Raw genomic sequence first — 27,457 nt, forward strand, 5'->3', positions numbered from 1 at the left:
TTCAAGTTCTTTGTGCTATTTTTTAAGCATCATTTTTAAAAATGCTTTCTGTAATCTCATTAAATGTATAGAATGTTTTAAAATTCAGTAAACCAAATTAACACAAAACAACAAAGATTCAATCTATTGCTAGTACGGATGTTGTTTTGCCATCATGATGCCACTTCCTTTTCACAAAAAAAATAATAAGGCATATTATGTTAAAGATATAAACATTTTTAATAATAATAATGAGAGGAAACGGTGACAGAAGAATGAACTGAAAAGCATTAGTAGCAAATGACAGACATAGACACAGAGGAAATATCCTGATGTACTTTTATTAATTCTATTTACAGAAATGAAGAGTCGTGATTCATTCTGTGTCGTCTTTCGCTATGTTCCCGTAGAGCACGTCTCCAATGAGTTTCCGAACCGCTACTGTATCACTGATATCTGTAAGGTGCAGAGACACACAAACCCAGATTATGCTCATTTGGTGATGTGTCTCAGAAGCAAAACACTGAAAATGGTGTTGATACAAACCAAAGCATATTTCAAGTCTGTATGTGTGTATGTGGGTGTGTTATGAATAGGAATGTGCCAAAAGCACTGCGTGTAGTAATTATAAATGTAAAAAATGGGCACGAACTGAGCCCTTTTTGTTGTCAGAATCCATTTTAGACTCATCGAAGATATTTTGGAAATGCCACGAGGAACATTCATCAGAGGTACTAAAAGCCTTAATTCTAATTCATGCCTCCTAATGCTTTCTCAAAATATCCCTTTGAATACATTTGCATAAAATAGTTATTTTACAGATTCAGTAAAATTCGACTAAAACAAACTTTCCAATTTACTGCTACTTAATATTAGACAAACCCCTAATTTTTAAATGTTCCCTCTGGGAATCAATAAGTCAGTAATTAACCTAGAAATAAAAAGCTGCATGGAAACAGAAAAACACATCTGTTAAACATTCTAAAATTGACTGGAAGTATAAATAATATAACATAGTAGAATAGAAAAAAGGATAAAAGACTAAATCTAACATATTACTAGGGTTTTTGGAAATATTTCAGGATTTTTTGAGACTTTTTGGAAAGTTTCCATCCCATTGCAACTCTACATATTACATTTTATTGGTAAACACATTGATCTTATGTTTGGCATGTATCTCCACCTACAGTTTATCCTACAATCATCACGAATCGTCTCCCATCTGCACTTCTCCATCTTTCGTGACTCCTCTCACCTGCAGGCGTTCAGAGCTGCTGCGTCCTGTGGCACGGTAAGCTAATAACGCTTTGAAAATCACGTTGTGGGAGCACATCAGACTCAGAAGATGAATAATTAACAGTGGCCCCAGGAAGTCAAGCTGGCTTTTCATTAACAACTGTGCATGTGGCAGGAGTCTAACTGAGCAGAATAACCTGACCCCCTTCGGCCCAGTCAAACGCTTTCCAATACTAAGGCAAAGTGTGCCGCGTCTCAAGGAATTGAAATGATGTGGCACAAGAACAAGAGTTCAAGAGCCTCTTAAGCCTTTGCGGTGGAATCCGCACTTAAACACTTTCAGAAGAAGGACATTGGTGCAGGGTTATTTTTTTACACCAGAGATCTTTTTCTATGCCAGTTTGCACAGTAAAATTCTAGACTAGAGTTCAAAGCAAAATTAGTATCGATTCAGAATATAATCTCTCTTAACCATTATCGGTCATAGTCTCAACACTAAAATGCATGTGTTTCATAACTATGTAATGGCATGCGCTTTGTAGATGTTTGATTACTCCCCACAATTCTGATTTTTTACAATTGTAAATGTATTCAGAAACTTGATTTCGGTTATACAACCTATTTTCATCAGCTCCTCCAGATGGTGATTGTGATTGATGTTAGAAACTACAATCACACACACACAAACACACACACACACACACTGACAGATGTCCACTCACCCACTCCCAGTCTGTGAAGCAGGTCTGAATACTCGGGTCTCTCTTCCAGCACACTCAGCAGGTTGGTGGGCTCCATCCTCTCCAGCTCCACTCTCCAGTACACATAGATCTTATGGTTAAAGCTCACGTAGACCAGGCAGGGGCTGTTCCTCCCATCTTTACATGCATACTGGCCTAATAGAGAAATTTAATGCATGATTAAAGACAACATATTACATTAAAGACTAGAATAAGTAAGTAAATAAATAAATGGGAGTCATAAAAATGGAAAGTTCTACAGGTGATCTAAAGAGAATTCACAAATTAAAGAACACAGACGCAGCCGGATCATTTCCATAATGACCAATGCAATCTACCAAGACCAAATGAGCAACTATCCCATTCATGTTGAGCATAAAATCAGTTAATACAAGCTTTTTTGGGTGTTAAATAATGGAACAAATACTAGTAAATTGACTACTACAAACCACCATAAATAATGTGTTTGAAAAGAAAACTCCTACAAATGCATATGAAACAATGTCAGTCGCAAAAATAACAATGTCTTTGCTCTGATGCTAGCTGTTAGTAGATACGGCCCTATATTACTAAATGTCAAAAATACAAAATTGTAGTGTTAAAATAACTTACATTTAATAAAAACTAATTATAATCTAATATTCTTCTTAATATTAAAATATAATTGTACATTTTTACACACACACACATATATATATAATATTTTATTGCAAATAATAATAATTAAGTTATCATATTAAATTACATTTATTATAATAAGTTTATATTAACGTTAAAAAACTGGTATAATCAAACAGTAAGTAAAATAATAATGATTAAGACAATAATAGCAAATAACTAGGCATTTCAATATAACTGATTTTAAAATACAGATATCTCCTGTCTTGGATTGTAATTGGTCAATACAGCATTTCAGCAATGCTAAAATACACAATATTAAAATATTTGTTTAGATCGATAGATAAATTCAATTTTTTTTAAATATTTCACATTCAAAATAAAATACGCATTTAACAAAAATGTATCCTTTTTCTTTACTGCCTACAAATAAACGAAGATAAATAAATATAAAGGTTATGTTGCTTACCAGAAATAGGTTTTATGGTTTAAAAACCACCAAGATACAGCAGTATAACAAGAACATGGTCATGTGGTAGACACTGATAGCTATTTGAATTAACACCTGTTGCTTAATGTTTAAATTGGACTAAAAAACATAGGATCAAATATGTAAATTTATGCAAAAACTCTGTTTACTATACCTGCTAATATAAAAACATCGATCAACACGTTTCGAGCTGATAAGCTTGAATGAATGCCTAAACCTCAGCATTTTTGTTTACACTTTTAGATGGAAATGACCAATCAGGGTTTCACTGGGGTTGTATGGACAAGGCCACAGAACGTTTCACATGCCGTCTGATCGGTTTAGCATTAGAATGTGTTTTTCTCTGGAGAGACCTCTCCTCGTCGTTCCTATCATACAGACTCCCAGAGACTGGGACTGAATTTTAATGAGCGCACACTGCCTCCACATTTGCTTTCTGCATTTTCACAAGACGACAATGAAGACACAGGTGTATGAGCTGATAAAACACTATCCGTACGGTGCGAGGCTTTGTTGTACATGAGTCAGTGCCTTTTTTCAATGTCAACGTGAATACAAGGCATGATGCTTTTGTGCACATCACATCTCTCCATCAATTTAATCCTCTTAATGCAACAAGTTCAATACATCAGCGATGTGCAATACAACAACAAAAAGAGAGAGTGGAAAAGTTGATAAAAAGAACAGGAAGGTGCAAGCAGAAGTGAAAGAAAGGTACAGAAAAAAAACTAGTTTTATTTTCCAGCCTGCAGGCTCTTTATTCATATATATTTATATAAAGAGAAATAGTCTTTCTGTCCTTAACTTTAAGCATTAGTCACATTATGCAGTTTTTATAGAAATATATTAATTACATTTAAGTACATTCACATGAATACCCCTTTTTTTTTTTTTTAAACGATTAATGTAATGCAATTTTTATAATTAAGTTTACTTAATATTTTTGAAAGTAGTAACTTATATTTAACTGTAAATACAGTAAAACATTAGTATTTTAAAATATGATTCAAATGTAAAATAAATGTTTTTGCTATTTGAATTTATTTTAAAATGTAATTTATTCTTGTCATTTTCAGCAGCAATTTGTCTTCACATGAGAGTCACATGATCATTTAGAAATCATTCTGTGCTGATTTGGTGCTCAATTATTATCAATTATTCTCAGATTAAAGACGAGTATGATCACGGATATGGTAAGTTTAAATCTGATAAAGAGCATAGGAGAAGCTCACCAGCACAGAATGCATTCACATTCTCGTCAAACTGGAAGCGGACCACCATACGTGCATGATCGATGATGTAAGTTTGGCCGTCCCAAGCACAGGCCACCACTTCCTCTCTCCCATCACCCTGTTTAAATGCACAAAAACTTTAAAACATTTTAGGCAGAGCAACTTTTTAAAACATGGAAAAGCTCTAGCATCGTTTCTTTGCTGATGAAACTCAGTTTGATATTTTTTATAGAATGCAAAAATATAAAAATATACTTTAAGTGTTTTTAACATTTGGTGCCATCATCACACTTACAGTGACATCCAGCTTCTGGAGGGCAAAAAGCTGGTGATCCACCTGCACAGACCACAAGAGCTTCTCAGAGCTGTCCATGAGCTTCAGCGTTCCTGAAACACCACCGTTCAACCAAAAACAACCACAACAGCTAATGAAAAACAACAACAGCTAACCAATCAATAGCATCAATCCACTGCCGCCTAAACTAAAATAACATTTTGTTGTTGCGTTGAGTGTGTACTTTGTAACTGAGTGGCTATGGAGAAAGACGTGAGGAACAAGACTACACTTTTAGAGTAAAAAGGCAATCTTCATTCATACACACCTGAGCCCAGAGTGACCAAAAACACAGGTGTCCTTTGGTCTGTCACAGTGGGCTCATGTTCACCCCACACTGAATAACCCTTGACATGAACTGGTGGACTCACCGTCAAGAGTGCACAGAGCAAACAAGCCGCCTTTAGATGAATCATCCTTAGAACCTACAGAAAGTAAAATAAGATCCTTCATTAGGTTTGCTGAAACTGTGACAATTATATGTGATTAGCGATGGACCAATGTTAAAATAAATAATGTCTAAAATACATCTTAATTTAAATACATTATATAACCAATTTCATACTTCATTTTGAAAAAATTATATAATTTTGTTTTTTTTAGTTATTTATTTAATTCTACAAATAGTGATGATATATACAATTATTTAAAATAATTAACAAATTAGAAATATATTAAATACACAAAATGTTTTCTAAAAAATAATTTTAAATCAAAATAAATATTTTATATAATATAAATGAGTATAAAACAAACTAAAAAAATTTTTTTATAAAAAACATTTTATTATTTTCATGTAACCATTAGTTAAGCAATAAATGTGGCCATTATTCAAAATTAAGTAAATTGAAAATAACAGGAAAAGCTAAGATAAATAGTTTTTAATGCTACAAGTGAATTTAAGCATAACAACATTGTAATGTACAGAATGAAAATGGATATTCATTTTGAGATTTGCTAATTAAATGTTAAGTGTTAGATGACAGCAAAGTTAATCTAAAAAAGGGGGAAATTAGCATGCACAATCACACATCAAACAATGACTAATAAAACGAATCTTAAACAATCTCTGATTTCAATAGCCATCATGGTACCAATATGTGTCCAATGAATCCCTATTCGTGACAGTCTTTAAATGTTTAATTTTCTACTAGCTTCTTAATCTTATTATTTTATCTGAATATTTTATTCTAAAGTTTTTGCAATCTAAATGTATGACAGCATGCTTTCTCAGTACCTCTGCGGATGCTGCCTATCAAATGAGTGGACACGTTCTTGTTATGGATGCGTCCACTGGTAAGATGAAGGACGACATCTCTGGAAGGACCCTCCCTGTTTACACATACACAAGTGGAGTTATTCCAAAAGTCAGTTCTGCTCTGAATTATATAGCACTACTAGAACATTAACCCTCATTGTGGTCTTCTCACCTGCTGGGAGTTGCTGTGTTTTCATCCCCAGGTCCTGCAGCGCCCTCTTGTGTCCAAGAGCACATCAGAATCGCATAGCCACAGCCGGGCTGAGACACCATTAGTTCAGGAAGACCTTCTGGACTCGGGTTAACTGAGAGACTGTCAACCTGGTCAAAGCAGATAAAAAGGCTGTAGTCATTTGATGTGGTGTTCACATTAAGTTTAATGCATCTAAAACAGTACCTGACCCTCCAGAAGCCATTTCTTCAGTAAGACCAGCTGACCAGAGCTCAAGTCTGTAGCATCAGAGGGTTCCTCCCACCTGAACGCCCGCACCACCCGGTCCGTGTAGCCAACGACAAGCTCACAGCGCCCGTCTCCGTCTTATAAGTGCACAAACACTTCAATATTTGCATGAATTAAAAAGGTTTAGAAATTTTTGAGTATGTCATACGCAAACTCCCCACCGATATCACTGATGAGCATCACTTTGGTATTAGCGGGGATGTGCTGGGTGTAACTGGGCTTCTGCTCGTCCCCGAGCGAACCGTCCTGCTGACTAGAGGAGTCTGCCTTGGCTGCAGCAGCGCTGATATCAAACAGGTGAAACCAGCCCTCCGCACCCACCGCCACAACAAAGTTCTGCCATGCACAAATGTGAAAGAGTGACTTTTTTTCTATTTAAAACAAAAGAACACTAGCAAAAATGTACAATGGCATTTTCTAAATGTAGAACTATTATAAATGGTGAAGCTAGACCGCCAAGCCAAAAATTGAAATAAATAAAGACAAATACCTAAATTAATGAATTAATAAAATGCATTAATACAATACATATATTTAATATTATTATATTAATATTTTATTATTTCATAAATAATACAATAAATTAATAATTTTGATATGATTTAATGCATTCATATTATATATACACACACATATATGTATGTGTATGTATATACACATATATATATACACATATATATGACATTTGTGAATTATATACAATCAATCATACCACAGATTTAAGATGATTTTTGATGATGATGATTATTATTGTATATTTATTAGATGCATAGATTCACTAGTGAAACATGAAGAAAAGGAATCCGCACCTCTTAAGGCTAAAAGTAGCTCATAACTCACTGATTTAGAAGAAAAATTTAAAAATAATGGGCGTGTCAGTCCTAAATTTAGGACTCCTAAACTTTTGCTCTAAGAGTATTTCACAAAGTACTTTAGACTAAAACTGGCTCCTAAATCTGTGAAGGGACAATTTTGCTATATCCTTGTTTTCATTAACCAGTGGACAAGAAGTAACAGCTGTTCTTGCTTCCAGTTTGGTTTTCATTTGCATGTCTTACTATCAGCCATGATTATTCTACCCTATTAATTAAAAGGCTGTTTATATGCAGATTCACTAATTATCTACAAGAAGCATATCTCCCACAATCTCCCAGGATTAATACAGTATTCACTGACCAATAACATCTAAAACATCATTATACCATGGTACCACGATTGGTATTTATTTATTTATTTTTGGTAAAGGTAAAAAGAGAGAGAGAGAGAGAGAGAGAGAGAGAGAGAATCTTACCCTTCCTTTGTTGCAAACATCTCCCACTCCTACACACGTTAACTAGGAATAAAACAACATTTTTTATTTTTTAAATCAAATCATTCATTATTCATAAAGTACCAGCTGTAAGGTCTTGCTCCTCACCATGCCCACACATGTTCGCGTCATCCAGGGCTTACTGTCATCGTTTTTATAAATGTACAGCTTCCCACTACTGTCTCCTACCACCAGCTCATTCAACTGCAGAAAACAACACCATTAACCTCAAAAATGTAAGCTATTTTAACAAATATCAATAGTTAGTTGACAGACACCTGGTAATTATGATGATAAACGGAGTCATCTATCACACACTCGCACACACTTGGGACTTACGGAGTCGTTATCTGCATCTCCGAGACAGATGGCGTGAGGAAAGATTGTTCCGGTGAAGTCTAAACTCACGCGCTGCACATAACTGACCGAGCGCATGGCCTTTCAGCGCTGCACACTAACGATTAGAATATATTAAACAAGCACTTCTATGAGACAAATCATATTTCAGCTGCACTTCCCCTCCAGTACAAACAAATGCACATGACCGTGCTTCATTTCAAAATAAAAGCCCTTGTCTGTGACCTGACCCCGAGTGTGTGAATTAAATAATTGTGACGGTCTTCTTTATAATCTTATAAATTATTTAAATTTCAAACAAATGTTGTTCTTTTGAAAATTCTATTTACCATAGAGTCCTGAAAAAATCTAGCACGTATGCCTGAAAATAAATAAATGAGAATATTAAGCAGCACTGCTGTATTCAGCATTGATAATAATAATAAATGAGCACTAAAATCAGCATATTTAAATGACTTGTAATAATGGCTGCTGAAGAAAATTAGTTAATAAATTAAATACAAATGGATAATTTAATTTATAATATTTCACATTATAAATCGTTTTATTGTATTTTTGAGTAAATAACTTAAGCTAAGCTTTGGACTTCTTTCTAAAACACTGTAAATTTTACCAATCCCAAACTTGAACAATAGTGCATGTTCAAAAATGTGCAATTTCATTAACATTTACTCACAATAACTGCAGTAAATGGCATTTCGAAACTGCTTTCACAGTATTAGACATCAAGTGGCATAACTGCCATTAAATGCATTGCTGACAAAAATAAGCAACAACCATGAAACAAAAACAAGTCATATTTGTTTAAAATATTTTCCTGTGATTTATTTTCTTTTGGTCAGTTGTACATATGTAATTGAATATACTATGTCAAAAATGATACAAGTGACATTTAAGGAAGGTTTGCAATATAAATGTACTATTTTGCCATGTTCCCAACATTAAGTACTGACTGTAAAAATGTAGACTATTGATATATATTTATTTAATTACTGCAACATTGTCTCTAAAATCCTAAGCAATCAAGTTTAATGAAGTAAAATTCAACCCCCATTCATGGTTCTTTGAAATATGCAAATTATAAGGGTAAAATTGTAATTATCACCTTTCAGAGACTAAGTTTAGTCTTTGTAATTATCACTATAGCAGTTACAATGGGCTGTTTTTTCATCAAAAATTACTTAAATAACATGGCTAGAAGTGTTTTTTGTCAAAACCAACTAAAGTTTATTTCCCCCCAAAATTATCTTCAAACTACAAAATAAAATGCAACAGAGATCAGAAAGGAAACATAATTCACTGTATGAGCTTCCTCCTCATACTAACATGAGTCCATAAATTCTTGGCACCTCTGGCTATGGTCGTCCTCGATGGGAAACGGAGGGTTTTGAAGGGCTCTCTCATACATCTCAGCATCTCAGGCTGGGAGCTTTGCAAGTGCTCATGGGAAATGTAGTTGATTCGTCTCAACTGCTTGCTATAGTAACTGTGCAGATGGTGTAGCTCCTCCACAGCAGCTGCAGAGATGATAGAGATCTCAGAAGGTGTGCTAACCAGATCCGCCTTCGCCTGGTCAGCATTAACAGCACAGTTCTGAGTTAACGGATCTTACTGCCTCCTTTTCAGTGATGAAGATTGCTGTGCAGGGTAGTTTTTAAGGCCTTTCTCTTCTTCACTTTAACAATTCTGTTCTTCTACAAGATTGACCTCAACATCAATCTCAAATACTGAAGTTGGCTTTACATACACAGTTGCTTCCGAAGCATTGATTTTTACTGATTTTAGGTTTGTTATGCATCTGAATGGCCACGTTGGACACATCGATCAAGGCTGTCTCGACTTGCTCTTGTGTCTCAACCTAAGAAAAGAGAAGAAATTACTTGTTTGTATTATTAGTAGAGCTGTCATTAAGAGAAATGCAAAGCTAGAGAGGAGATTAATGACACATGCAAAAAAGCATTAAAGAGACCGCTAACCCAAAACTTTTTGTCATTATATACTCGCCCTTAACTTGTCCCAAACTCACTTTCCCAACAGTTGGCAGAAGCCATCAACTTCCATAGTATTTTTTTTCTTCCCAGTATGGAAGTCAATGGTTTCCATTAACTTCTTCAAAATATCTTTATTCGTATTCAGCAGAAGAAAGTTATACAGGTTTGGAACAATTTAAGGGTGAGTAAATGATGACATTTTTTTTTTTGTGAATTATCCCTTTAAGATTGTTAGTTCCAATTGTAATGTTCATTTTGTCTAGAACACAACATGCAAATAAAAAACACCATGGAATAGACTAAGCATATTTAAATAATATGTGAAGTTTGATGTGGATGCAATAAAAATCATATTAGGTGACTATCATAAACACAAGCACAAGCAAGAAAAAAGAAAGTGGTAGATGTTTCCCTCTTTACATTCCGGAGTGTTTATTTGGCAATGTTAACATGCTTTTGTTCTGTGAATATGGAATAAATTAACTGTACTTTTTGGTTCTTCTCCTTAAGAACTAGGGAAGAGTCTTGACTTTCTTGGCCACTGATTTTTTGCCGTCACTGTCAGCTGGTCTCTTTCCCTCTACTTTGGCACTACTTTTCTCCCCAGCACTTTCTGACACTTTCTTTACCTGTGGGGCGGCACAACAGCTCGTTACCTGTCGTGGGCACTATAAAAAGTCATATGAAAACATTTGGAACTAGAAACTGTAGGAACACAAGAGATGTTCAGTTAAAATTGAGCAAACACAATAAATATTTGTATTACCAAGTAGCACAACTGCAACAAAGAAAAGAATCAAGGATTTTGTTTATTGAATCTGGCCAGTTGTCACTATTGAAAGAAGTTCAGGAAAGTGTTGGCACTCATACAACAATTTTAATCTAGAAATGTGCCTGAATCTATGGAAAAACAGGACTGCTTGCACATGAAATCTTCTGCTGAATTTATTGACTGACTTACAGTAGCTTGTGACATCATTCTCCTCATCTTCATAGTGATGGAGTGATTCTCATTCTTCAGGAGAGCTGCCTTACGGCCCAGCTTTAAGTAGAAGTGGGTTGTGTAGGGAGTGAAGCTAAAGTCCTCACTTGTGAATGAAAGAGAACAAAGTTAAAGAACTAAACTAAAAGGACAAAGTACCTAATATAATTATACTTAAGCCATTAAGCCGGTCTGAAAATACCTAAAGTAGCCATGCAACAAAAGGTGGATGATAATGGACTCCACTTCCAAGCGTGACAGTGACGTGACCTTTATCGTTTTGCGATGCTTGGCAGGCCCTTTTCCCAACCAAGCATCACAGACTTTCAGAGGGGTCAACTTTTCATCCACAGAGCTGGCCATTTCTACTATGGTGACAACGTCTCGAGCTTGTTTGGTGATGTCCATTGTGATGTACTCTAAAAAAATACAAATAAATAAATCAAACCATACCCGATTGACACCCGGTTGGTAAAAAGTGTGAGAGACTCTTACCATTGCCGTGTCGACAAACATCACACATTTGGTTGCACTCATCATCATCCCAAACTTCATCAAAATGAACAGCCATCATAGCACGCCGGCACCTATATTTTACACGAGAGTCATATCTTATATACAAATACACAACCCTAAAATAAACAGGCCACATGAAGTTGAAATATTATAAAGTCTGGAGTTTTGCACTGATTTTCAGTCTAGCCAGTCTGATGATAGTTGATGGATTTCATGAAAAATTGCTTAGTATATGAGTCCTTTGTTTCAGAAACCAACACAACAGTGGTATCCTACATATTCTGTGTATTTTGACTCACCGGTCCACATTTTGACAATATGCCACCATATTCTGTAGCTTCTGCTGCCCAGTGTTCTCCATCACAACCATACTGCTTATTCTAAAGATGTCTGCAAACCCGAAGAATACAATACAGTCTGCCGAGCCATCATCCCTTCCTGAAATAAAAAAAAATATGAAGTGAATGATTAATTAATGAATAAAGTACAAACATTACTTTTGGATTATAATGTTAATGTTAATGGAAATACTTTCTTCCGCCATAGCAGCATATATAACAGATTATACCAGCATACTGTTTCAGAGTTAAACAGATTATTGAATTTTGTTTTAAAACATAGGACTTGTTCTATCCATCAGTTGCTGAATGCAAGAAAGGGGCAGAGATTAAAAGGACAAAATGACTGGAAAAGTCTGGCACCAAATGATGTCAGTTTTATTTTTAAAAAATTACAAAAAGGGAAAAAAGAAATAGAACATGTGTGGATGTATTGTTGCCTACCTGCACGTCCACTCTCCTGATAGTAATTTTCGATAGATTTGCTGATGGTGTGATGGATAACAAATCGAACATCTGCCTTGTCAATGCCCATCCCAAAAGCCACAGTGGCAACGACCACCTACACAGACACAAACATTACATTACAGGAGGGCAATTACAAAAACAGGCAACAACAACAGTAGCTCTGCAGGTGCAACCTGGATCTTCTTGGAGGACCACCGCTGATGCACCAGAGACTTGTCTGAAGGCTCCATGTTGGCGTGGTATGGCTGAGCAAGAATGTTTCTCTTCTGCAGGTCTGTAGCCACGGCTTCTGCATCCTTCTGGGAGAACACATACACGATTCCTGCAAATATAACATATATTGTGCATTTTGATTAAGTGGTTTTCAAATACATACTGAAGAAATTGTGACATGTGGAGAGCATAACAGCCCGTTCACTCCAAGAACAATAACTATGCAAGTATCAATACCAATACATGGCAACTTTGTTTATTATGGCTGCACGCTGCTGTTGTGTTGTCTGGCACTCTAAAAGCCCTTTAAAGGCAACTGCATTCTGATTGGCAGTCAATGATTTTCATTGTTCATCAGCTGGAAGAATTCAGTCAGAAAGTGATTCCAATGATATTGTTCCTCTGTGTGTTTATCAATATATCGGTGAAGTGGACATCCCTAGTCTCTCAAGAGTAGAACAATTCTTAAAACTTTATGATTATGGTTCTTGGTGTGAAGGGAAATTGACTCCTGTAGCAATTAAAATGAGTTACCTGATTGGTTTTTGTATCTTTCTCTAATCAGTTGTGCAATTTGGTCGGTACAGTCGTCGCTATCTTTAAAACGAACCTGTAGAAGTAAGAAGACAAATCATTCGGATCCGATTGGCTTATTCTGCAGTTTTCTAGCAGCGATAAGAGCGAAATAATAGATAAGCATACCTCATAGTAAAGGTTTGGTCTGTTGAACGGTGCTGTCAGAGTGATGGGTTCCTGAACACACAGAATCTTCTGGCAATCTTTAAGGACGCTGCTGGTTGCTGTGGCAGTCAGTCCGACCAATGGGACTTTAGGGAACTGGCGCTTTAGGATACCCAGAAGCTTGTAATCTAAAAAAAAAGGAATAAATGACAAATTCAATCACGGGGCATGATCTTTTTACCCAGTCAGGGTGAAACAGAATCTCACCTGGTCGGAAGTCATGCCCCCACTGACTGCAGCAGTGAACTTCATCAACGGCGATGCGTGCCAACAGACTCATGTTGTAGGCCTTTTCGAGTTTGGACATCAGTAGTTTGCTCTTGGCGATTTTCTCAGGGGTTACATAGAGCAACTTGAAGGGGCTGTTTTTATCTATCATCCCTGCCAAGACACGCTTAGAGTCCTCCTGCAGATGAACATGAACATCAGCATCGTATGTGTCTCAAATCTGTCCAGTACATCCGACCAACTGTACCTTTGTACTGGAAGAATTGAGAGTCACTGCCGGGACATTAACGGACTTCAGATACATCAGCTGATCCTCCATTAGAGACACCAATGGGGCGATAACTAATGTATAACCTGATAAATGCAACCATATGAAAGACATGCGCAGGAATTCACATCAGAGTACTCAAAATTCATTCTTTATTTAAATATGTGTGTGCGAGCATGTACCCTTAGAGCAGAGGGCTGGCAGTTGGTAACACAGGCTTTTTCCTCGTCCAGTGGGCATTACCAGGAAAAGGTCTTTCCCTGACATGCTGAGATTTATGGCCGTCCGTTGCAGGGGGCGAAATTTGGTGAGCTGGAACACGCTAGCCAGCTTCGCCTGCACTTCTTCAGACCATGAGAAACCTGGAGACAGAGCAGCAAAAATAAAAATTACAGAGATTGCTCCTTATATTTCTGTATTCAACTTCATTACACAAAACACACAACTTGAACAAGCAGAAGATTTTTTTTTAAGTTTAAAAAAAAACAACTCCTGTATCATATGCTCACCAACGTTTTATTTGTTCAAAAACACAATAAAAACCATACAATTGCGAAATATTACAGCAATTTAAATATTTAAAAAGTCTTCAATGTCAAATAAACCTTCAGAAATCATTCCATTATGCTGCTTTGCTGCTCAAGAAATGTTTCTTCTTATCATCAATGTTGAAAACAAGGGTTTTCTTGTGGAAACTGAGATTATTTTTTAATTATTATTAATATATTATTATTTTTTATTTTTCTTTGATAAAATAGAAAGTTCAAAAGAACAGCATTTATTTGAAACAAAACTCTTTTGCGATATTATAAATGCCTTTGCTGTCTGATCATATTAATGTATTGTTTCTGAATGAACTCCTCATAAGCTTCTTCTTTGCCACAATCAACTTTGTTGCTGCTTTGAAACAAAATGCATTGCGAACAGCACTATACTAGTCATTTCAACTGTGAGCGAGGGATACCTGACTCCTCATAGTGCTTTAGGTCCTGTTTGCTGAAGGATGGTTTGGGAGGTTTGCTGGATCCAGAGGGCTGCGCCGAGCTGCAGGCTCCCTCCAGGACCTGCAGGAGTTTGTTTTTCCGGGAGTTCAGCTTCGTCTGTTTCTCCAGCAGCTCAGAGATCTGCAGTTCCACCATCTCCAACTCTGCCTCCACCGAGTCCAGTTCTGCTTGAGCATCATCTGTGAAGAACAGGACTTTCTTGAGTCTCATTCTCTAACTAAAAGCCTGTACGCATTTACTAGAGAGCGTGTAACTTTTCCATGCACTGATTTTCTACAAAACACACAAATCCCTTGAGATTCAAGGTTCTAGTGCTGCATAATAATTCCCTGTGTCTCTCACATGAGCCGGGCTTCACAGAGAGATGATAGAGATGATAATGATAGAAGTCTCACCAGTGTTTACCTGCCTCGCTCTTCAAGGGAGCATTAGGAAACATCCTGACAGACCCATTCATGTCCTCAAACGCACACTTTTCACTTAAAAAATATATTCTATAATAATCATGTTTTGTATTTAAATCACAAATTACTAAGTGTGTATAATAACAAGATTGTACATAATGAATACAAGAGAGACTCACCAACATTATTCGCCATTTTACGCAGTTCTTCAATATCACAGATGAGGATGACTGTTGGAGACAATAAATCAGCATTTTTGCTTTCTTTGTAAGTAAAAATACATGAAGAAGATTTGAGAAACTGTAATGAATCAAGTTAATTTTTCTTCACAGGAAAAGTGTCATTCTACTTTATAAGCATAAACTAACAAAACAAGGAGTTTTGCTTTGTGCAGTTTAGCTTTTCAAATAAAATGTGCCTGTTTTAAAGACGTTCAGATATAGTTTTACCGGAATATAAGACTAAAACACTAATCATTATAACATTTTGTCATAGTAAATGCATTATTGCAACAGTACAGTATCTTTTATCAATAAGTTACCCATTTAAGACTGAAAGCAATGTGTCCTGCCAGCCATTTTCATGCACAATCTTTAATATGATGATTTTGATTGATGTAAGAATCGCATTACACAAGCAATGGACATATGCACTGTTGTGTCGACACGAGTCACGTTCAACATTTATTAATAACACGCCATTTGAATGAAAACGTATTTCTGGTAACTCACCCCTGGGCGATCATGGGTCTGTTTCACTTTCTCTTGTTTGATCTCGTTTCTCTGGTTCAGATGAAACCCTCCCTCGTTGCCCCACGCGACCATTATCCGGGAAACTTTTACTGACCAATCACGAGACTGGAAATACAAGCGTCCAGACCAAACAAGAGTCTTAAGCAATGGAAAAACAATCCTCCCGTAGTCCGAGCACAAAGCTATAGATGTAATCAATTATGCGTTTCAAAGAATATTTATTGTGGGTAACGTTAGTACATACATTGGTTTAAAGGAATGCATATTAGAAATGATACACACTGTTAAACAGGAGACCAGGAAGTGGATTTTTATTTTTCAAAATAAAAGTCAGTGTATGGCGTCGTGAATGACAGTAGACAATAAATTATTGAAAACACGTATTACACGCTCACTGATTTATTTAATTGGTTTATGTCCAGTGGGTATACATCAGAATTCTCTCAGATACTGCCTTTTCCAATGAAAGTCATGCTCATCTTTAAGTGTCAAGTTCAAAATAATAACTTGCTACATCTAGTTGTTTCTGAACCAAAAACACAAGCAGTAACTACAATTTGCACAGTAATCAAATGCACATGACTTGCTGATAAAAACTGATGAGACTGATACTCTTCACTACTTTTAAACATTGTCATCACATGCAAAATCATACATTCAGTTTTCAAAATCCGCCAGACATAAATGCAAATATGAATTTTTGTTTACAGTATATGTAACACATTGCTACAAAATACATGTTCTGTATACATTACAAATGTGCATATCATTAACTTTTACCTGCTGTTTAAATTTGTATCTAAAAGCTTAATGTGATACATAATAGCATTCAGCTAGAAAAAACTGCTTAAGTATACTGTATAGTATAGCAAGCAGTGTCAAGAAAAAAGTCAAACAAAAATTAAATGTGTATAAAGCAAAAAAAAAAAAATAAATAATAATAATAAAAATAAATAAATAAATAATGAGGCATGATTTCAATGTTTTGGGGGAGTTAATGCATTTTTTTTAGACATGTTAAGAATCCCATAAAACAGTTTAGGTAATGCTAAAACAGTTTGAAAAATGAGCTAAATAAAGAAAGTGGTTCACTAACAACACAATTAATTAATCTGTCCAACTTCCATTCCATCTATCCTATAGTATTGCAGGACTGCTGGAGACATACGTTCCAATTATGTTATCCATAATTTTTTACTAATTTGGACTATAGTAGTTTTAAACATGCAAGTATATTGATGAAAATGTTTGAGATGCAATCACAACAATCTCCACAAGAGGCTGCAATAAACAAAGAAATAATTTCATTTGCCTATCCTGATCCATAGGCCCTGAGAAAAATGTATCCTCTTTAAACAACGTCTACCTACCACCCCTCTTTTAATAGGATATTTCCTCTCCCTGTACCACTTACACGAAAATGCAATGAATATTAATTAAATGTAAATAATAAAACAAATATGTAGATTACTAAAGGAATGGTTTACTCTAAAATGAAAATTCACTCAAAACTTCCTCACCCTCGAGCCATCCAGGAAGTAGACAAATTGGTTCCTTCATCGGAACAGATTTGAGAAGAAAAAAGTGATCTGTGTCTGAATCAGTAGAGAAATATGAACAGATCAAGCAAAAACAGTTCTAAACAAAAATGTCAGTGGATTTTATTGTGAGAGGACAAGATGTATTTTTCACTGAAGAAAGCAAAAAGTGGCACCTTTCTTACAATCAGTTTTATTGCTTCTAAAGAGATTAATTGATGGACAAGAGCTGTGTGGATTATTAGTAGATCACTGTTATGTTTTTATCAGCTGTTTTCAATTCTCATTCTGATGGCACCCATTCACTGCAGAGTATCTGTTGGTGAAGTGATGTGATACTAAAGTTCTCTAAATCTGTTCTAATAATGTAACAAACTCATCTGAATTTTGGATGGGCTGAGGCTGAGTAAGTTTAGGTGATTTTTTGTTTTGTTTTTTGGACTATTACTTTACTCTCATGTGGGAACTGGCTTGCATTTTTTATACATTTATATCAAGCAGAAGGTATAAGATGTGATTTCATATCTGACCGTTCATTATTGCTTGTTTAATGTTTCCATGTTTCAAGCGTTACAGTAATGCTTGTCTTTCCTGTAGAAGCACTCTGGGCCAGATTACCTGCTTTCAGAAGCACTGAAGATTCAGGCAAGATGTGCCCCATATGCATCCAACAAATGCCTTAAAGACATTTTCACAAGCCAGAAACTGAACAAAGCAAGTTCCTTGCTTCAAACAGGCTTTAAAGGGCAGCCCTTTAATAAAACTTCGGCAATATGCTTTTCTTTGAGAGACTAAGTTCCCTGAATCCCTGTCTGGCCACTTCAGTGTTTTCAGCTCAAGGCCCAGCTGTTACATACAGTCAATGCGACACTTATTTTTCCATTAAATACTGTATACTTTCGGGTTCAGTGTAATCAAAAGTCATTAATGACAGACAATCGCGTTTCTATAGTTGAGGCGTCTGAATGTACAACAGCATTGAGAACAGCAATGAAGGTCCAACACAGAGGATCTGTTCTCACAAGTTCTTGGCCCTAGCAGATGTGCTCCATGACATTTAAGCATTGCTTTGGAAAAAGAAAAAAAAAAACCCTTCTAATGATCTGAACCGCAACGTTAAATGAAAAATGAAATGAATTGTCATTGGCGCGCTGAATTGAAGCTTTACTCTCAATGACAGTGCAGTACATTGAAAGATTAAACCAGTTTTACAGGCTTTAAATACACCTGAAAGGAAAATCTATCCCTGAGTTAGTTTATGCAGGTTTTTTTTTTTTTTATCAAGTGCTTGCTGCATTCATACATTTATTTACTAAGCTTAGATAGAGTTCCTGAAAATTCAGCATTTACATGTTTAAATGTACTATTTTATTTATTTATTTATAGCTCATTATGTGTGTTTTAATTGAAAATTAGCCATTTAACGATTATCTGAGGCAAAAGAAACCGATAAACTGTAACATAAACTGAAAAGATAAACTGATATGCATGGCAAGATAAGGTCATGTTATACATTATGACAAATACATTACTGTTGAAAAGTTTTATTTTTTAAATACTTGCATTCAGCGAGGATGCATTAAGTTGATCAAAAGTTACAGTAAAGATAGCTGTCTGCTATTTGCTATTTGACCAAAGGACAATAATGTAATAGTTGAAGGGATAGCTCACCCAAAAATTTTTAATTCTATCATTATTTACTCACCCTCAAGTTGTTCCAAACCTGTATGCATTTCTTTCTTTTGTTGAACACAAAAGTAGGTATTTTGAAGGAACTTGGTAACTAAACAGTTGATGGTAGCCATTGACTTCTATAGTAGATTACCCCCCCCCCCCCCCCATTCCCCAAAATATGGAAGTCAATGGCAACTGTTAACTGTTTGGTTACTAACATTTTTCAAAATATATTCTTTAGTACCTAAAAGAAGTTAAAAAAAAAAAAAAAAAAAAAAACTCATTCAGGTTTGAAACAACTTTTTGGGAGGTAAACTTGCCATTTAAGGTTAGGGATTTGAACAAACCTAACATTCACAACAGTAATAATGTCTTAATAAGAAACACAATAGATCTGTGCATTCATAACTCACTTTAATGAGATGAAGACTATGAGAGGCACTGAGTGTATTAAAGAGAACTCTGTTTTGACTGATGGATGAGGAACAACTCCTCTGCACATGCTCCAAATGTGGATTGTCTCACAGCCTTCGGCTCAGAGTCCACGGGGGTGCTGAAGAATCTGCACTGGCCCTTCCTCTGCTATTGTACGAGCTCTTTTCTTACACATAAAGACTAGAGAGAGACAGTGGAGGAGAGGGGGCCGAAAGGGGGTCAAGGGAGAGTGAATTAAACGTTTTGGAAGCTTTCAGCGGCGCAGCTTGAGAAGGAAGGATGAATGAGTGAGGGAGTGACAGAGAGGGACATGGAGAGAAGGAAAGAGAGAGAGAAAGCGAGGGGTCGAGCGGGCAGCCACATGGGCAGTTCTCACTCGGGATAATGAGAGTCTTTTCTGTGGCACTTAACCTCCAAACGGCACGCTGGGAACCCACAGCCGCGCGAGCTGGTCCACACAACAGCCACGCTCGGACACGCTCGCCCACCGCTTAATCAGATTTTACACCCAGCGCAGTGCCCCCCCACTACACGTGGCCCTGACAGTCTCTCTCCCAGGATCACGCTCACCCAGAGGCCATGCAGAAGAGAGGAATAGAGGGAATGCTAATGAAGATGAACACGACTTTCAGGAGGAAAAAATCCAGCACATTTTCTGCAGACACAAGTGGTTTTCTGCAATAGCATGACACAGAGCAACATGTTGTTGGACAAAGCTTATATCAAATGGAAAATCAATGGAAAATGGCCCAAATATTTTCTGAATATATTTATCTAAAGCTATTTTTCCACTAAATAATACCAGTGAATTATAATATAACAATTTCTTTAATATTTCCAGAGCTGTATTTAGTTGTCTGCAGCACCTAGTGAAGCTGATGAAACAGGTTTTACTGATATGCAGTCTTTTTTTTCTTCTCCTGTTTGTATCACTCCGCTTATCTGTATTATTTCAGATAGGCTGTCAGTCTGTGCATTCATTGAATTTTCATTGACTCTTTCTGCAGGTTACATCAGTATAAACAAATGAATTCCTTCATTCAGGAATTAAACAAGTGTCTTTATGAGTGAGTCATTTAATCATTCACTCAACTGATTTGTTCAAAACACTGATTCATACAGGGATGAAACAAGTGTATGTCTTTATAGGAGAGTCATTTAATCATTCATTCATGCCAATTTTGCAAAAATAAATAAATAATAATCAGCAATTCATTAATCAACAAAAGTGACTTGCAGAAATCGGAATAGCATACTAGTCTTACTATGACAAAGTGAGATTAGTGTGTTTGTAAGTCAGTATTCAGCCATAAGCTGTGACCTAAATGACACACTATACACCTTTATTATGCACTATGTTTTCATCCAGCAACAGAGTCTGTTGAGTGTATGAAGTGTCCAACATTCCACATTTTTCAGTTAATTGAGTGCATCATCCAGGCATGTGAAGAGCATTTTCTTTTTGGAATTTTCAGTGTAAACACATTAATTACTGCTTATACTAAAAATGGAACAGAATAGTGAACAAGTATGCAAATTGGGACACACCTATGGTCTTTCTAAGTGAGTTGTTGATTAACTCGGCTGATTTGTTTAAAAATACTAATTCATTTATCAATGAAACAAGTGACTTGCTAGATTCGGAATAGCATACTAAGCTTACTATGAGAAATAACAAAAGTAGTATGTTACTCAAAAGCAGTCTTCCTAATTTTCTCAACTGATTAATTAAAAAATAATAATTAATTCATCTGCAAAACAAGTGACTTGCAGAATTCAAAATAGCATACTTATCTTACTATAACCAATAACAAGAGAAGTATGCTAGAATGCTATTCTTAATTCAGCCACATGCTTTTTAAGACAGCCATTGATCCAATCAAATGATTTGTTAAAAAAAGTAATTCATTCATCAATGAAACAAGTGACTGGCTGAATTCAGAAAAGCATACAAGTATACTATTTTTGCTATAAAGATATGCAAGAAATGGCAAGAGTATGCTATTATGCTATTCTGAATTTAACAACAGCCATTGAATCAAACACACACACACACACAAAAAAAGATTCACGGAAGAATGAAATTACTGCTACTCAGACACATAAAATGTTTCATGCTTTTGTTTGGTTAAGAACTATTTTTATTGGTATCTGACAATATTGTGTCTAAAAGTACTTAATTTGAACAACTTGTTGGCTGAACTGTTCTATAAATTCAATATCATAGTCAGATACATAATACATGTTTTAGTTTGGCTGTCAGTCTGTGGATAGCTTAACCAAAGTCTGCAAAAGCCTTGCATTTTTCATAAAGTACACTGAGTTAAAAATCTCAAATCCCCAGACCCCTTTCTATTCAGTTTTGATCCATCTGGCAGTTTGAAAGTAACAACATTGGTGCAGGCATGAGACAGCAGCATAGATAAGATACAAGGTTTACTGGCCTCAGGGGCACTTCTGTTGTCAGTCTGAGTAATAATTAGAATGCGAGTGACAAAACACTCCCCTGGGTATTAGAGTGTGCTCAGCGCGATGGCTACCTGATGAGCCCAGTGGAAAAGGGACGTGGGCTGCAAGAAAACTGCTGAATCACTTTCTCCTGTCACTAAAAGCATCCCCTCTGATTCCTGATTGTCTGCAGGTGAGTGTTCATGTGAGACAGGGCAGTGGTGGATTCACACCTCCTTTAAACACTAAGCAGGATCAGAGCAATAACATTTCTGTGTTGATATAGATTTGAAAATTAAAGGGATGCTCTGGGTAACTAAAACTGTGAGTTTCCACAGAATTAATTTTGATTTGTTGTTAATAATTTCTGTGTGTAACTACTTAGCAGTTTAAAAAACGTAGGGAAAAAAGCAGTTAATGATGAGGAATCATACTAGTCACAAGTGCATTATGGAGTACCTCAAGGCTCAGTACAAAGGCCACTGATTTTCACGATTTAAAAGTTAACCTTTGGGGGATATCATCAGGAAACATGGTATTAGCTTTCACTGTTATAATACACAGCTCTATATTTTTTGTGGCCCAATGAAGCATATCAATTTGCAAAACTAACATTGCATAGTTGATAGAAAACAATTGGATGACTAGAAATATCTTACTGCTAATATCTGATAAAACAAAGGTGTTAAAGGGATACTCCACCCCAAAAATAAAATTTTGTCATTAATCACTCACCCCCATGTCATTCCAAAAACCGCAAAAACTTTGTTCGTCTTCAAAACACAATTTAATACTTTGGATGAAAACCGGGAGGCCTTTAACTAGGGCTGGGCGATATATCTAACGATATGATCATGCGCATCTATTCAGTAAATCTAGTTCCGTGATTACCGCTGATTAAATCCATCACCTGCTTTGAAATGGAGCACAATTAAATAGACAGAGCCGTAGATCACTGACAAGCTACGCAATATCGCATTCATTATAGCCTTTGATAAATATGCAATATGAACACGATATTGCGTAGCTTGTAAAAGTAAAACACATTGTCAAGGTCCAGAAAAGTATGAAAAGCATCTTCAGAATAGTCCATCTGCCATCAGTGGTTCAACAGTAATGTTATGAAGCAAAGACAATACTTTTTGTGCACTAATAAAACAAAAATAATTACTTTATTTAACAATTTGTTTCCATAACACCTGATGTAGAAGAATGGCATATACGCTAATATTAGTCTTTTTCATTGTTATTCCTAGGTCACTGTAACCACCCAGATCTAGTCTGTATCCAGATCAGATGGTCACTGCAGTCACCTAGACAGCCATCTGGACAAGACCACAGAAGAAACTGCTGGTTTCGTCTGGCCAGAGTAGAATGATGAAGTTTTGGTTCCTTCAATACACTATTTTCCTATTTTACACTGCAAAGCTGCTTTGAGACAATCTGAATTGTAAAAAACACTATATAAATAATCATGACTTGTCTTGACAAGATATTCAACACAAAATGTGTTGGCAGAAATCCACTTACAATGAATGTCTAAGGGGCAATGTGGTTGTGTAGGCCTATGTCTAATTAACCTCTATTATAAAACCTCTGTTTTAAAAACCACATGTAAGTTGTTTCTTTTTTTCACATGCTTAGTTAAAAATATCTTCTGTGGTAATAGAACCCAATTTGCATTTAACTTGTTGTAACATCTAAATTTATAGTGTTCACAGTGCCATGCCAATAGATGAAGGAGGACAGAAACAGTAATAGATGAATAGATACAGGTGGACCACAATATAGACAGACAAGAATAAAAAAATAATAGAGAGCTAGGCAGATAGACAGGTAGTGTAGATCAAATGATACAGAAAGGATAGTCGACAGAAAGATGATAGATAGGCTAAATAATGATAAATATAACAACTGAGATATAGACTTAACAATTGAGATGGTGAAAAGATACAGATGGAGAGACGGACGGACGGACGGACAGATAGATAGATAGATAGAATACCAGACAAGTATGATGTGGAATAATAGAAAGACATTAAATAATAGGGTAAAATAAAAGTGTGATGTATATAGACACTTGAAATGGCTCTGGTGTATGTTTGTAATGGAACTGTAATGGGTCTCTCCCACGCAAGGCTCTTTCAGTGGAGTGTCAGACTGTGTGCTTTGACTCTGGACTGAATGCACAGGAACCGTGTCTGTTTATTAGAACTCCTTTAAATGATAGGCTGCTTCCAGTGACACACTTCTTGTAATGCACAACATTTGTTTGTACTGTCTATTGCTCGATCCCAGCTTGTCCTCACCTCTATATCACCGTTTGGAAATTCCGATCACAGACAGATGCATTTGTCATTCACCACCTACAAATTATGTCACAGATTTACTCTCACATGCATAGATACAACATCAATATTGCAACAAGCAATGCCCCCTTGAGCATATCAGTCAGCATGGGCGTGATGATAGCCTCTGCATGTAGCTTAACCAGTAGAGGGTGACATTTTTCAAGTTCCTTTTAGATGTTTCCCGGGGCAACCTCCTCCATATTCCTGGACGGGCCCTCTCCTCAGAGGCCTAACCTCTCCTAATCCTCCTCCCCCAGTTTCCGTGGCAACGGCTCAGACGAGCAGGTGACGCATTGACAGGGAGCAGATGGTTCCCCGTGGAGGTAAGCATGGCTGAACAATAACTCCATACTCAACATAGAGCCCTTCTTTCTAAACGCTAGTCTCTCTCCTAAACCACACACACACATGCGCACACGTACACATAAACACACACAAGCCCATTTGAACTCTCACATAGAGACTTCCACAAAACATAGACATAGCCCCCCTCCTCCATTTTCACCCAGCTGAAGCCCTCTCCATTCCTTTATAGCAAACACACACACACACACACCATCACACTACCCTAATCACAAAAACATGATCATACTCACACACAACACTAATGTGATGCCCTTTCATCACATGCACACTAAAGAAATGTCGGACTGCTTTCCCCGTGGCACATGCAAATGACGTGGGATGTAGAACAAGGCTGCCCTATAGATCAGTGTTTCCCAACCTTTTTTTAGTCGCGGCACCCTTTGGAAATTTTTACAAATTTGTGGCACCCTTAAAAACTTAATTTTGTCACAATACTTGAATTTCTAACTTCGATATGATACCTTGAAAAGTATAGATATCCGGCACAGCAGGAAAGAACTGCAGAATATACTGTAATTCAGATATTTTGTAAATCAATGGTGGCAATCAGTAGGCTCATTTCTAATGAAGAGACCAATTTATATGACACACTTTCATGTAGGCTTTTATTTATATGTAAACATTGTTTAATTACCATTATAACTAGCTGTGCCTCACATTTTTGCTCGCTCTGTGTATTTTTGATTTTACAGTGGAGTCATTTTGTTGCAGTAGCACAAGATACAAATTAAATAAACTGCTTTTTAATTTTAACAGTAGAGATGAAACAACAAGAGATTAATTTGTTGTTGTTGTTTTATACCAATTAAAGAAATGTGTAGAGCATGGTGGTTGGCAGGTTTAATGGAGAGAAAAATACTTTTTCACCCTTCACAAGGAGGGTAAGCCACAAACATTTATTGTTAAAGAAGCTGGCTGTTCACAGAGTGCTGTATCCAAGCATGTTAACAGAGAGTTGAGGGGAAGGAAGACGTTTTGGAAAAAAAGATGCACAACCAACCGAGAGAACCCCAGCCGTATGAGGACTGTCAAGCAAAATCAATTCAAGAATTTGAGTGAACTTCACAAGTAATGGACCGAGGCTGGGGTCAAGGCATCAAGAGCCACCACACACAGACGTGTCAAGGAATTTGCTGAACCACAGACAATGTCAGAGGCATCTTACCTGGGCTAAGGAGAAGAAGAACTGGACTGTTGCCCAGTGGTCCAAGTCCACTTTTCAGATTTTGTATTTTATTTGGAAACCAAGGTCCTAGAAATATGAAGGAAGGTTGGAGAAGCTCATAGCAAAAGTTGCTTGAAGTCCAGTGTTAAGTTTCCACAGTCTGGGATGATTTGGGGTGCAATGTCATCTGCTGTTGTTGGTCTATTGAGTTTTTTGACAGTCCCTGCACCTGTTTACCCAGAAATGCTTTGAGCACTTCATGCTTCCCTCTGCTGACCAGCTTTTTGAAGATGCTTATTTCATTTTTCAGCAGGATCTGGCACCTGCCCACACTGCCAAAAGCACCAAAAGTTGGTTGAATGACCATGGTGGTGGTTTGCTTGACCGGCCAGCAAACTCACCAGACCTGAACCCCAGAGAGAATCTATGGGGTATTGTCAAAAGGAAGATGAGAAACAAGAGACCAAAAAATGCAGATGAGCTAAAGGCCACTGTCAAAGAAACCTGGACTTCCATACCACCTCAGCAGTGCCACAAACTGATCACCTCCATGCCATGTCGAACTGAGGCAGTAGTTAAAGCAAAAGGAGCCCCTACCAAGTATTGAGTACATGTGCAGTAAATTAGCATACTTTCCAGAAGGCAAACAACTCACACACACACACAAAAAACAAAACAATTAAAAGAACCAAAGACTAAAACTACTTCAGTCTGTGTGCATTGAATTTATTTATTACATGAGTTTCACATTTTGAGTTGAATTACTGAAATAAATGAACTTTTCCACGACATTCTAATTTATTGAGATGCACCTGTAACCTAGAGAAAGAGTCACCAAATAAATAATAATTTTGTTGAACTGAATCAACAGATTTAAGTCTTTTCATAACTTCAACCATTAACCAAGCTCTTAAGGCATTTCTACCTTTGTTATTGTTAACTAAAGTTAAAACTATTTAAATCATTTTTAAATAGTTATAATATAAATATTTCATATGTATAACAAAATGCTAAAATAAAAAATAAAAAACTAAACAAAAAAACTAAAACTCAAATAAAAATAAATCTAAATATTGAAATTGACAAAACATGTTTGGGCATGTTAGGCCCTGCAGTGAAGAATTAATTATTTTTGGGAATGACTTTCAGCCCTAATTAACAATATATAATAACGTTTTCTTATCTTGTGTTGAAGTCAAATAACAAGTTATCTACAAGTAATCTATGAGTTTCCTTCTTTTTGTGGAGTGCATAATGTCCATTACCAATCATGCAGTTGGTCGGGGGGCTGGGAAGTGTTGTATATGTGTATGAGAGTGTGTGCAGCGGGGATGGAAGGGATTATTATGGAGATCAGCTAATGCATGTTGAACATTGCATTCTGGATTTAAATGACTAGTGTGGAAAGCACAGCACAATGCACAACCTCTAACTTTTTTCTACATTCTCTCTCCTCTTTCAAAGCCACACTTTCTCCCAAAGCACCTGGAGATCACACAAAAAAAGATGATGAGGCCCCCCTTCCCAACCCCTCCCAAATCGCACACATCAACCAACTCCAC

General features: G+C 36.4%; 2 protein-coding genes across 2 annotated transcripts; both read right to left on the reverse strand.

Moving 5' to 3' along the window:
* Window positions 1–301: 301 nt before the first annotated feature.
* itfg2 (integrin alpha FG-GAP repeat containing 2) lies at window positions 302–8,206 on the reverse strand. Its single transcript, XM_026232733.1, has 12 exons — window positions 7,996–8,206; window positions 7,765–7,860; window positions 7,639–7,680; window positions 6,509–6,683; window positions 6,285–6,424; window positions 6,060–6,208; window positions 5,867–5,961; window positions 5,001–5,054; window positions 4,591–4,682; window positions 4,296–4,413; window positions 1,938–2,111; window positions 302–435 (listed from the first exon to the last, which is right to left on the reverse strand). Exons 1-12 carry the CDS (start codon window positions 8,089–8,091, stop codon window positions 356–358), a joined length of 1,311 nt encoding a protein of 436 aa, XP_026088518.1. The 5' UTR covers window positions 8,092–8,206; the 3' UTR covers window positions 302–355.
* A 1,258-nt stretch (window positions 8,207–9,464) lies between these two features.
* On the reverse strand, window positions 9,465–16,167 carry LOC113062777 (ATP-dependent DNA helicase Q1-like). Its single transcript, XM_026232747.1, has 16 exons — window positions 15,898–16,167; window positions 15,346–15,396; window positions 14,723–14,941; window positions 13,941–14,120; window positions 13,738–13,844; window positions 13,470–13,668; window positions 13,224–13,390; window positions 13,056–13,131; window positions 12,482–12,630; window positions 12,285–12,402; window positions 11,802–11,940; window positions 11,482–11,573; window positions 11,189–11,405; window positions 10,966–11,092; window positions 10,494–10,633; window positions 9,465–9,871 (listed from the first exon to the last, which is right to left on the reverse strand). The coding sequence occupies exons 2-15, from the start codon at window positions 15,359–15,361 to the stop codon at window positions 10,517–10,519; spliced, it is 1,923 nt and encodes a 640-aa protein (XP_026088532.1). The 5' UTR covers window positions 15,362–15,396; window positions 15,898–16,167; the 3' UTR covers window positions 9,465–9,871; window positions 10,494–10,516.
* Window positions 16,168–27,457: the final 11,290 nt, after the last annotated feature.

The sequence above is a fragment of the Carassius auratus genome, chromosome 4 (assembly GCF_003368295.1).
Source record: "Carassius auratus strain Wakin chromosome 4, ASM336829v1, whole genome shotgun sequence".
Classification (NCBI taxonomy): Eukaryota; Metazoa; Chordata; class Actinopteri; order Cypriniformes; family Cyprinidae; genus Carassius; species Carassius auratus.

Excerpts from the sequence above, each read along its gene's own strand:
- itfg2 (XM_026232733.1), bottom strand. The coding sequence starts at position 8,091 with ATGCGCTCGGTCAGTTATGTGCAGCGCGTGAGTTTAGACTTCACCGGA. Across the intron at positions 7,861-7,995 it reads GAGATGCAGATAACGACTCC|TTGAATGAGCTGGTGGTAGG; the intron begins GTAAGTCCCAAG and ends TGTTTTCTGCAG. Across the intron at positions 6,425-6,508 it reads GATGCTCATCAGTGATATCG|ACGGAGACGGGCGCTGTGAG; the intron begins GTGGGGAGTTTG and ends TGCACTTATAAG.
- LOC113062777 (XM_026232747.1), bottom strand. Across the intron at positions 13,845-13,940 it reads GCCAGCCCTCTGCTCTAAGG|GTTATACATTAGTTATCGCC; the intron begins GTACATGCTCGC and ends TGCATTTATCAG. Across the intron at positions 11,406-11,481 it reads TGTTTGTCGACACGGCAATG|AGTACATCACAATGGACATC; the intron begins GTAAGAGTCTCT and ends GTATTTTTTTAG.